General features: G+C 39.0%; 1 protein-coding gene across 8 annotated transcripts in view; it reads left to right on the top strand.

Annotated features, from left to right (window-relative positions):
- LOC116298546 (zinc finger MIZ domain-containing protein 1) overlaps window positions 1-12,164 on the top strand; it is a 44,398-nt gene that overhangs the window by 27,803 nt on the left and 4,431 nt on the right. For 7 of the 8 annotated variants that reach the window (XM_031707052.2, XM_031707054.2, XM_031707049.2 and 4 more), the window contains 16 exons: window positions 13-197; window positions 430-475; window positions 884-1,100; window positions 1,458-1,672; window positions 3,643-3,936; window positions 4,484-4,803; window positions 5,327-5,864; window positions 6,798-6,936; window positions 7,668-7,782; window positions 8,605-8,700; window positions 9,335-9,440; window positions 9,919-10,064; window positions 10,436-10,503; window positions 10,600-10,668; window positions 11,035-11,339; window positions 11,770-12,053. In XM_031707052.2, coding sequence (XP_031562912.2) covers window positions 13-197; window positions 430-475; window positions 884-1,100; window positions 1,458-1,672; window positions 3,643-3,936; window positions 4,484-4,803; window positions 5,327-5,864; window positions 6,798-6,936; window positions 7,668-7,782; window positions 8,605-8,700; window positions 9,335-9,440; window positions 9,919-10,064; window positions 10,436-10,503; window positions 10,600-10,668; window positions 11,035-11,339; window positions 11,770-12,053 — 3,143 coding nt within the window. The remainder of the gene's footprint in view (window positions 1-12; window positions 198-429; window positions 476-883; window positions 1,101-1,457; window positions 1,673-3,642; window positions 3,937-4,483; window positions 4,804-5,326; window positions 5,865-6,797; window positions 6,937-7,667; window positions 7,783-8,604; window positions 8,701-9,334; window positions 9,441-9,918; window positions 10,065-10,435; window positions 10,504-10,599; window positions 10,669-11,034; window positions 11,340-11,769; window positions 12,054-12,164) is intronic. The other variant, XM_031707056.2, reaches the window with a different exon arrangement.

The raw sequence follows: 12,164 nt of genomic DNA, 5'->3' as shown, positions 1-12,164 counted from the left end.
TTGTATGACTAGGTTCAGGAATGTCTCTTAGCATGGAGAGGCACATACAACAGACCAATGAGCGACTCATCTGCATCAAAACACACCTGTCCTCACCTCAAGGGTTCCAGACTGCCGCCAGGGAGTTGTTAGAATGGTGTGGAGATGTCAGAGCTTTCCAAAGACCCTTTGAAGGCAACTTGATGGGGTGTTTAACGGTAAGATAATAAATACTACACCCGTTTATGATTACAACTACATTTGCATTATGACGTCATCACCTACATGTACCAGAATCCCTTGCACACTTTCTTTTGCTCAGTGAGCACCAAGTGTCTTGATACTCTCATGTGGAGAAACAAACAGATTAGCAAATAAATTGTAATTAATCTTATAATGATTATTGTTATTATCGTTATTCGTTAATACTTATCCTCATGCGTTTTATAGGTTGTCAGTCAGGTAGCCGCGACTCAAGGATATGACCTTGACCTTGGTAAATATACTTGTTCAGTCAAAATAGAATACCATGGAGGGAATTGAAGGAATGTGTGTGCAGGGGGAGGGGGGAGGGATTAGGGGTAGGGGGTAGGGGAGGGGGTAGGGGGAGAGGGGTAGGCTTGGACATTTGTGAGGCCTCAGGGTCTTGATAAGCAATCCATGGTAAAAAGTCAGTGCATTCACCACTATCACTATAGTTACGGGTCATAAGTCACCTCCATCCAGCCATACAGATACCCTCAGACTGGTAGACCATGACGGCAAGAGGTGTAATATTGTTCTATTTTAAACCTACTAATCAATCAAATAACCAAATAGACCACTAGTAGCTCAGCCAATCAGTGTGCAGTATTTGTGATAGACCATAAGTAGGTATATTTATTGTTATTTATTATTTGAACAGGTTATCGGCTTCTGGCTGTTTGTGCCGCTCACAGAGACAAGTTCACTCCAAAGTCTGCCAGTATGTTATCAGTCTGGTGTGAAGAGTTAGGGAGACTATTATTATTACGGCACCAAAAACAAAGAAATGACAACCCTAAACCAACACCCTACCAGCAATCATCAATGAATAAAGGCATGCCGCCACAGATGAACCCTATGAATAATATGGGCCCAGGGTAAGAATAGATGTAATAATAACAACAGTTGGTGTAATAACTATGACTGTTATAGCCAAGATGTTCGTGCTAGCAATTACTCAAAACTTGGGATCAAAATCTTTAAAAAGCTTAAGAACATATGCAGGGTTAAAAATGATGGCTAGTCATCAGACTAGCCACACTAGAATTTTGGAACTTTTCCAAACAAAACTTGCCTTGCTAGTCATTTTTAACCTTAACGTTAAACCAGGTATGACCAAGCTACGTGTAAAACTGATTTGGCCTGTCATTTTGATGGCAGAAGACGGCAATATTTTTTGCGTTGTAATGACATTGTAACTTCTAGTAAAATGAATACTTTGTTGTTATCTACAGAGCAGACACAGGGACAGTCATATGGCCACAGACCACTCAACAGCAGGCTGCCCTCTCCGTGGTAACAACAGTCTGGGGTGTGACGTCTTCACTGACCAACTCAATGACGCATGATTCTATGTTGCCTGGGATACCAACTACAAACACTGTCAACTCTGTCACCCATCCCTTCCCAACAACCTCGGCGAACCCTACTAAACAGTATGGGGCACAAGGTAAGACTGTGCTTTATTAGTAATAATAGATGAGATATAACTAAAAACATATGGTACAGACTTGTTGAGGTGTGACTTTGACAGGAACTCCTTACTGCATTTGGATAAATAGTATGTGTCCCTTTAATATCATTGGCGCCACTGTAGGCTGTGATTTCCTTTGTATTCATTCATCATCACTGTCTTCATTATTTTTGACATAATTATCATAACCATTATTTTCACGAATCATCATCCCTTACAGTAAACACAGCGCTGGCCATTGTAAAATGATTGGCTGGAATTGGAACTTGTTCAGTCAAATCTTTGCCTTGACAGTCATTTTGACCAGTACTGTTAAAAGAGGTATGACTGTGCTAGAACTTTCTCAAAATGATCTTGGATCTGAGGCTAACATGTGAGAGATGCCACACATTCCATGAGAATAAGTGTGATTTCTGTTGTTGATTTACATGTTAGCCTAAGGCTGTGTTCATAATGTATGGCAGAGGGGGGGGGGGGGGAGACAGGTGAAAATTTGAATTGTCCAGAATAATTCCCAACACCCCCCTTAAAAGTCATGCAAAAATATACGATCCCCCTAAGCAAGGCTTGTAGCTTCTTCCAAAAATTGTGCATCCCTATTTTTCTGATAAAAATTTGCCCATCCCCCCTTTTTCCTACCAAAATTTTCCACATCCCCTTTCAATTTCACCTGCCCCCCCCCCCCCCCCCCCCCCCCCCCCCCGCCATACATTATGAATGCAGCCTAACATCCAAGATCATTTTTAGAAGGATCCATTTGGCTATTCATAATAACCGGTGACTGGTCAGCTGTTATGTTTAGCCCTGTCGTCACCATCATAGTCAATACATTTACATACACAGCTATTGTCAAGGCATAAGAGAGTGGTCATTACACTCCAATGTCTTTGCCATATTTTGTATCAGAAATGAAATCAAATGAAATCTATAGTTATAGAAAATATCCATGGCCTTCCAGCCTTTATCAAAACAGAAGTTGTCATCACACTCCAATGTCTTTACCATATTTTGTATCAGAAATGAAATCAAATAAAAAGTGTAGTTCCAGAAAATATCCATGCCTTCCTTATAAAGGGGATTGTTTCTGTGTGCCTGAGGGGGGTTTGATCTTTGTTTTCTATTTCTTTGTGTAGTCTAGGTTACTAGCATTCCCCTGTGGGGAAGGAAGGCATAAGAATATTTTCTGAAGCTATGCATATTCAACTTTATGTTAAGTATTCATGTATACACACTTTTATGCTGCCCCATATTAACAAGAATAGGAAGTTTTGAACATTTCAAAATGATTTTACAAAACAAAAAGAAAAAAAAAATGCAATAGGAGAATTATTTATAACATTGCAATTCCCATTCAAGTAGGGTTTTGTGGTGTAGTGGTAGAGCGTTTGCCTCTCAGAAATCTATAGTATGCATTTTGATTCCTGGGGCCATTGAGTTGAGATGGTTGTTGGTTTTATTCCTTTTGGGAGGGGTTCCTTTGTTTTTTTGTTCTCGACAGTTTCTGGAAACAACTTGGAAATGTTTTTCCTGGTTAAGCCAAAACATTTTAACGAAAATAAACATAAAGAGAGCTAAGAACAAAGACTTATTTCAAGAGTTCTGGGTTTTGATAAGTTCCACTGAATTACAGGAAATTTGCCTGCAGATCAACTTGATTTTTTACGTCAAACATTGTCAAAAATTGGGATCAAGGGTTGTAAAAATTGCTTTATTGCAAATGCATTATCAAGAACAACGTCTATTAAATATTCAAGAATTAATTGATCCAAATCAAATGTACCAAATATGGCAATTTTTACAACCGGTCATACTTTTTGATGACGCTTTTTGATCCTTGAGCATGCGCTAAGAGCAGTAGCACAGAACTCTTGATGCATTTATAGAATGAACAAAAGGTCTGAGTGAATGGCACCATGTAAATATCTTGATTTTTTGATTACCTTTAGGTGGGTACCCCAATCGGCGGATGATGCCAGACACTACGGCTTCCTCCTATATGCAAAGACAACATAGTTATCCAAGTGGGAACAATCCAAACGTTCACCAAAATAATGGAACCTATCCTAATGGAATGTATCCACAGCAACCAAATGCTCCACCCAATGCTTCGCCTTTCCCGTCTACACCTGCCAACCCTGCTGCTGCAGCCGCAGCCGCAGCTGTTGCTGCTGCTGCTGCCACAGCAACAGCCACTGCGACAGCAACTGCGACGGCAGCTTTACAAGAGCAGCAGCAAATGGGTGTGTATATACATTTATTCTCATTTAGAATCTTTATAATTATGATTTTAGATAAAGTTTTTCAACACCAAACTAAGAAAAAAATCTTATTCCCCTTTAAAATGTCTGAAAAATAGTTGCAAGCAACAAAAAGATGAAGCAACAAACAGACAGACAGACAAACAAGTTCAATGACTAGATAATTTAAAAAAATTGCTGGCCATCATTTTCTTTTTGTTATTTACCAGTTGAAAGACCCTTGAAGCAATCTAAAATACAGCTCAATTTTGAGCTCATGGTCTATGAGTCTAATTGTTAATTATATATTACCCATTTCAAGGTCCGAGAAAAAACTGGGTCCATTTGGCATCGCAGTGCATTTTGGGGCTGTTTTGGGAATGAAATAAATGCCATCTCGTAAATATGCAAAATGCACTGGAATGTTAATTCAATCCAGTTTTTTCCTCAACCTCAGAATGGCTAAAAAGAAGCATGGTTTTAAGAAATATTATATAACTAAGACTTGCTTTATAATGAGTGATCATTTCTACAATTTTCTGAATTTCAGAGGGATATGGCTATTCTCCTGCACAAGGAGGACAGTACCCAAATAATAACCAGGTTAACCATCCTCAACATCCGCCACCACCTTACCAGCGCAGTCATAGCTTTCCTGGCTACACCCAGGAACAGTTCATGGCACAACAGTCTCCGCAGATGGGACCACAACCCAGTCACCCCTCGACAATGATCAAAGGTCAACATCCCATGAGTAGACAACAATACTTGCAGGAATTGATGATGAAGAAACAACAACAACAACAACAACAAATGCAGCATTTTAAGTCCCAACCTACGTCAGCGTATGGACCGTCACAATATGGACCAGTAAGTAGATATAATTAGATAGATCATTTTTGGGGAACCCAGTGCATAGTCAAGTGCTGTAACACTGAAGTGGCTTGTGCATAGGTCATGCTGTAACACTGAAGTGGCTTGTGCATAGTTGATGCTGTAACACTGAAGTGGCTTGTGCATAGTTGATGCTGTAACACTGAAGTGGCTTGTGCATAGTTGATGCTGTAACACTGAAGTGGCTTGTGCATAGTTGATGCTGTAACACTGAAGTGGCTTGTGCATAGTTCATGCTGTAACACTGAAGTGGCTTGTGCACAGTTCATGCTGTAACACTTAAGTGGCTTGTACATAGTTCATGCTGTAATACTGTAGTGGCTTGTACATAGTTTATGCTGTAATACTGTAGTGGCTTGTACATAGTTCATGCTGTAACACTGAAGTGGCTTGCACATAGTTCATGCCGTAATACTGAAGTGGCTTGTACATAGTTCATGCTGTAATACTGTAGCATTTACTTGATATCTCATGCTATATTTTTGTCTTTTACTTACAGCAACCAGGCTACCCAATGCAACAACCTGGGTACCAACCACATAATGGTTACCAACAGCAACAACCCACTCCTCCCCCACCCTACACACCCACCATGAACCAGGTCAACCCAATGTCTCAAGTGGGACCTGGAAACCAGCCCAACGGAAATGAGCAGATGGGAATGATGGGAGGTATGCCTCCAAGCAGCCTCGTCAGCAGTATGAATCATGGAGGCCCACCAATGAGCCAGATGAACCCGATGACCCCAATGGGAATGTATGATACACAAATAAATGCAATACCATCAAGTAGATCAGGTCCAAGACGTCGAGTACCCAAGAATGCGGCACCATTTGTACCCCCTCCTATCGCTAATGCTCTGTCACCTCCTGGTGCACCTTTAACTCCAGGGCCGATGTCGAGTCCGTATATGAGTATCTCGGAAGGAAATGGCCCAACGTTCACTTATAATAAATCTTCACAACCTAATTCGTTACAGCCAGTGGCACCTTCACCACCTGTGCTGGAAGACGTTAAACCTACGAGACTAAGAACATGTGAGTAGAGTTACAACAAAATGATTTATGTGGTATTTACATAAGAATAGTAGTGTAATCATGATTGACGAAAAAATCTATATGCAATGTATAATGCTAAGTCATACATATAAGGGTGATTTTCTTTTTTGTTTAAAAACTTAACTGTTTTAACTGTCATTCTTTTGCTAACCCCAGTTAAGGACCATAGCTACATAGTAGTTTTGTTTTCAATTGAGACAACAGCTTACACGAAGAACAACTCTTATTAAATTGCCAATCTTTGGACATCACTATCTTGGGTCCTATTTTAGTACTTTTCTTCAAACTCTCCACTTTTACTATATTGACTGTGCCCTTTTGAGTCATGATATTTTTGTTAGCCTTGTATTTACAGTCTGTAATATTTAAAATGTCATGCTAGGCATGCAAACTCTCCATTCCTGCTAATATGTCATACACCTAGTTCAAAATGATGTTGTTGGTTGGAGATCTGGAAACTAAATAGACCTTATTCGTGGTGTGACAATGTTGTCCCAATTCAGCGTGTCAAACCTCTGGGGGAATGAAGACCTATTGTTTTGAAACTCGTCGGGATATCATCGTTATTCCTTTCATATCCTTTGGGATACTCATGAATTTCTCGAAGAGTAAAAACAAAAGAAAATGAATCCCCTGGAGGTTCGTCACGCTGAATCGAAAAAACATTGTCACACCACGAATAAGGTATATTCTGACACCGAGTAACACGCTGCGAAATGCAATACATTCAGTGCCGAACGACATAGTTTTACTTTTAGTTTTGAATATGAAGCATGACCTTTGAGTTAGGAATGTGATTTTTCATATTTTACTCAGAACATAAAACCACAAAAATTCAGTTTAGTCTCAAATCACCCATCTCAAATCTCCCACTAACAGCTTAAGGTTCTCTGTATTTGTTTTTCATTTCAGTGGAAAATGATGTAATTCGACTAACATTCCCAGTTAGAGACGGTATTGTGTTGCCAGCATTTAGACTGGAACACAACTTAGCAGTCAGTAATCATGTATTCCATCTGCGAGACTCGGTTCATCAAACATTAATGCAAAGGTAACTATGTTAATACATTCTCGAATGATATATCGAGTATGGAAAAGAGTGTTTCATCCGATTTTCAAACACTGAGAAATGAGTTGGAAAAAACAACTTTGAGGTGTTGGATAGAGGATGAAACACTCTTTCAAATGCTCAACATTACCTACTGCTATCAAGAGTGTAAATGTGTACAATGACTTAACTACTTATATAAAAATATAGATATTTATGCAAATAGAAGAAAGCTTTGGGAATGTCTCCTGAAAACTCAAAGTGTTTGTCTTTTTTCTTAACCGTTTCCCCACAACGCACCGTTTTTCCGGCGTTAAGAAATATTATTAAGATTCTTGCTTTATTCTCGGGGTAAATGTTACTTCATAGCTGCCATCTTGTTTGACAATAGGAAAGCATTCCTTATTAGATTCTGTTGTAAGGATCGACCAACAAGGTGGCTGTTTCATAGCTATTTATATCTCAAGGGATTTTGTAGTTGCACACCAAGTATAAACAGGGACGCACGCACACAAAGGGTGGACATCTTGTTTCACACATCAATATTTATAAATGTTTAAATGGTAAAAATAGAATTCAAGAATCACCCTTAACATTTTGTTATTTTCACATATCATGCATGAGTTAATTTTAGCCTAAATCATGCGTCACCCATATAACCACTTGTTCCAACTTTTTTTTGGACCTCTTGGGTTGATATTAATCTTTAGTTTTTATACTGTGTTTGGTTGCAGACCCGATTTAGAGTTACAATTCAAGTGTTACCATCACGAAGATAAACAAACAAATACCAACTGGCCTGTGTCTGTGGCGGTTAGCGTTAATGCAACACCACTTCAAATAGAAAGGGTTAGTAAAAATAAATAAGAAATAAAAAAATAAGGTTTTGTTTTATGAGAGTAGCTGATAAATAGGCAGTGAATAATAAACATGGGTTTCTTGTTCCATGACTGAACTGGAATTTAGGAGTTGATTTTAGTGGAGGGAAAAGAACTGAAGAACCATACACTTGCCTCTCACATCTGGGATCTCAGGTTTGATTCCCAGACTTGTGAGTCACATGCGAGTAACGTTTATTAGGTCTATTCCATCATTCAAGGATTTTTCTCTTGGTTCACCAGTTTTCCTCCCTGGCCAAAACTTAACAAGCTAAATTCCAATTCAATCTGTGAATAGGATGTTTCAGGGTTCATTCTGTGAGTTAGCCATGCCCTGACTTAGATCAGCCCACAGGTTGTTTCATTGTTTGATCTGTGAGTTAGCCACACCCTGACTTAGATCAACCCAGAAGTTGTTTCAGGGTTCAATCTGTGAGTTAGCCATGCCCTGACTTAGATCAGCCCAGAGGTTGTTTCAGGGTTCAATCTGTGAGTTAGCCATGCCCTGACTTAGATCAGCCCAGAGGTTGTTTCAGGGTTCAATCTGTGAGTTAGCCATGCCCTGACTTAGATCAGCCCAGAGGTTGTTTCAGGGTTCAATCTGTGAGTTAGCCACACCCTGACGTAGATCAAGCCAGAGGTTGTTTCAGATTTCAGTCTATAAGCCATTCCTGACTTTGATCAACCCAGTGGTTAAGGTATCATTAACATTTTTTCGTGTTTGTTGTCCCCTGTTTTCTCTAAATGTTCATATGCAGTGACTGGATGATTAAATGGATTGATTTTCTTACAGGGAGAAAATAAAACTGCCCACAAGCCATTACATCTCAAAACTGTCTGTAAACCTGGTAGAAATACAATACAAATCACTGTTACTGCTTGCTGTTGTGTAAGTACTGAACAATATTGCAGTATTTGTAACTGAAACTATTTGTAGCAACCATATAAAATACCAACTCACATACAGATGGGATTCAAACTCACAACCTTCAGTACTATAGTCAGACTAACTGTCATTGAGCTACTGGGAAATTAACGGTGAGTGTAGGTCATCCTGAAGGCAAGGTGACAAACAGACTGCAATCAACTGCTAGTCTCTGTAATGTTGGTACATGACATAAATGTATTGCAGTAGTCATTCAATCGATCATTCTTGAAATGATCTTGAATGCAAATAAGGCTAACATGAAAATACAATAGAAATGTTACAAATTATATTGAACAAAAGTCTGATTTCTTTTAAGTTCTCCTGTTAGGTTCACCTCAATGATAATATGAAGGGTCCATTCTGCGTACTTAATGAGCTTGACTCACCACTTGATTTTTTTCTATTTTATTTCAAAATCTTTAGTTATCCATTCATTCCATTTATTTTATTATTAACCTCATTCATTCTTAAGCCTTTCCATGCTTTGTACATTATTTCCCATTTATTCCATTCTTTATCCCATTTTCATTTCCCATATTCATCCTTATTCAACCATTTAAATCTGCTTTCTTATTCCTTTTTTATTTATTTTTAGTCTCATTTATTCGTCCTTCAACTAGTCCATCGACCTTCTGTTAGTTCGGTATTACAAAGTCTTTTACGCAAACGGCTACTTCCTGCTGAGCATTGTATAGCCAAAGGTTAGTATCAAACCATCCATGATTCACTTCTTCCTTCACGTCACCCAAAATTATTGTCGGTAGAGTATTGGACAGGTATATTGGGTGGCATGAACTGCTACAGCACTTCCTCTTGCCGCTGTGCAGTTCACACCTGGGGTCGCTGGTCCAATTCCCAGCTGAGCTACATGTAAATTAAGTTTGTTTGATGTGTTGTTCTCTCCCTTGTCATGAAGGTTTTCATGCATGTTTTGTGATTTTTCCTCCCTACCTAAAAATCAAATGTGAGTTAAGTGTTGAGTGTTGTAAATATAGAATGTAGTGGTTGTGCCAGTGGAGAGAACCTCATGGAAGATCCCCTTACGAGGAGTGATGGTCATGAAATACAAATGTTTTTTTTTACTAGGGTATCCTAGCTAGGGTGTTAGTACATTTATGATAAGACCTTGGTATCAAGATTATTAATAAATATCTCATAACTGCATTATTTTTCTTTTAGTGAAAAAGAATTTCGCACTTTGTTCGACTACCAGTAGCAGTGATGATGGCGTAGAACAAACAGCAATCAAAGTGTCCCTCAAGTGTCCTATAACATTTAGACGAATAACATTGCCAGCACGAGGCAATGAATGTAAACATATCCAGGTGAGGAAAACTCCAGTGATATCTAACTACAAAGATTTTCCCAGCTAATAATAAGTCTTCAGTCGGTAGAGTACATTGAGTCACACTTTTGAATAGTCGCCAGAAATATGAAATGGACAAACAGTGGTATATTCTACTAGAGTGCATACCATATATTCGTGAAAAAGTTAACTAACAAAATTATACAAATTAGTGCAAAGTTTTGTAGTTCTATAGTTCAATGAAATTACTAGACCTTACTAATTTGTGCAGATTTGTGCAATTTCTTACAAAGTCTTTTATAATGGTGTATGGTATTCACTCTAGCAGTTCACTGGCAAATTACACCTTAGTGAAAACTGAAAAACATGTCAATTTTTTTTAATTCAAAGTGTTTTGACCTGGAATCCTACTTGAGGCTGAACTGTGAAAGAGGGAGCTGGAAATGTCCTGTGTGCAAGTAGGTTAACTATGCTGAAGAGCTGTGAAAAAGTGTTTTTGAATTGTAGACCAGCCATTAGCCCAGTACACTCACAGTTTCTTTTTTGTTCTGCAGCAAAACTGCACTACTGGAAGGCTTGGAAGTCGATCAGTTCGTATGGGGAATTCTCACTTCGCTTGCTTCGTAAGTTCTTGTTCAATATCTTATACACTGAATTATAAAATAACTGCTTTAAAACTTGCAAACTGATTGTTTGGGAGCCCGTGCTTTATGGGAGCACACAGCATGCATGTGCACTTTCAATTTCGTCATTCATTTAATTTGTATTTTATGAAAGAAATAAAAAACTTGCTCACTGTTCTGTGTGGAGTTATAAAGCATTTGGGGATTAACAGAACAATTGAGAAGTGTTGAGAAGCACTCCGCTATACATCGTGCTTCTCCTAACACTTCTCTCATGTTATGCTGTAACTCAAAAGATTAATGGTCTAATAATTTAAGCAAGACAAGACATGCATGTTGACAATGATATGCTGTTGTTCTTAACAGGTCAGATATAGAGGAAGTAACGATTGACCCAAACAGCACCTGGAAACCTATGGCTGTCAAACAAGAAATCAAACAAGAAGATGACTGTCAAGGACCTCCACCATCAAAGAAACTCCGCCCATCTCCGCCAGACTCGTTATCGCTAATGAACCCCACCTCTCAACAGTCAAATACAACGCATTATTCACCTTACTCATCATCTCAACCTTCTTCAAATCGAGGTGTTGCAACACCCACACCGCCTGGACAGACACCCACTGATATTAAGACTGAACAACATGGGCCTAATAGTAACCAGAATCCAGGTACTAAATAATAATGATCTGTGAGTTATCTGTTCCTGGCTTAGATCAATCCAGAGGTTGTTTCAGGATTTGATCTGTGAGTTGGCCGTGCCCTGACTTAGATCAGCCCAGAGGTTGTTTCAGGGTTCAATGTGTGAGTTAGTCGTGCCCTGACTTAGATCAGTCCAGAGGTTGTTTCAGGGTTCAATCTGTGAGTTAGCCATGCCCTGACTTAGATCAGCCCAGAGGTTGTTTCAGGGTTCTCTGTGAGTTAGTCGTGCCCTGACTTAGATCAGTCCAGAGGTTGGTTCAGGGAGCCATGCCCTGAAATAGATCAGCCCAGACAATGTTTCAGGGTTCACTCTGTTAGTTAGCCATGCCCTGACTGTTTTCATGGTATTTTCAAGTATTATTGCTGAAAAATATATTAACACTGTTTATTTTTCTCTAGGAGACACTTCTCATAGTCCTGCTAACCCAAGTACACCATCATCTTCTCAATCATCAACAAATCACAGTAATCCTACATCAACACTCAACACCACTACTGCCAACTCCGTCGAACAAACAATCACTTCATCAGCACCATCTTTAACAAATAACTGCGGCTCGAACACAGATAACTCTGCTCCTGATCTTACTTCTGAAAACTTACCTGATGAATTTGAATTTGACCAGTCTATATTAGTGGGGCATAACTCTGGTGATAATGGCGAATTTGAAGGAACACTGGATGTAAGTAAAAGATTAAAGTGCCTATGCCACATAACTTAATATTTTCAGTATTGATTCTAAATAAAGTGATATTTGAATGGTAAAAAAATTTCGTATGATTTGAGTGATGCA

The sequence above is a fragment of the Actinia tenebrosa genome, unplaced genomic scaffold (genome assembly GCF_029948245.1).
Source record: "Actinia tenebrosa isolate PJP-AT-01 unplaced genomic scaffold, QUT_ActTen_1.0 PGA_scaffold16__25_contigs__length_10494907, whole genome shotgun sequence".
Classification (NCBI taxonomy): Eukaryota; Metazoa; Cnidaria; class Anthozoa; order Actiniaria; family Actiniidae; genus Actinia; species Actinia tenebrosa.
Note: the sequence above shows the minus strand (reverse complement) of the source record. Positions and strands in the feature narration are given on the sequence as shown.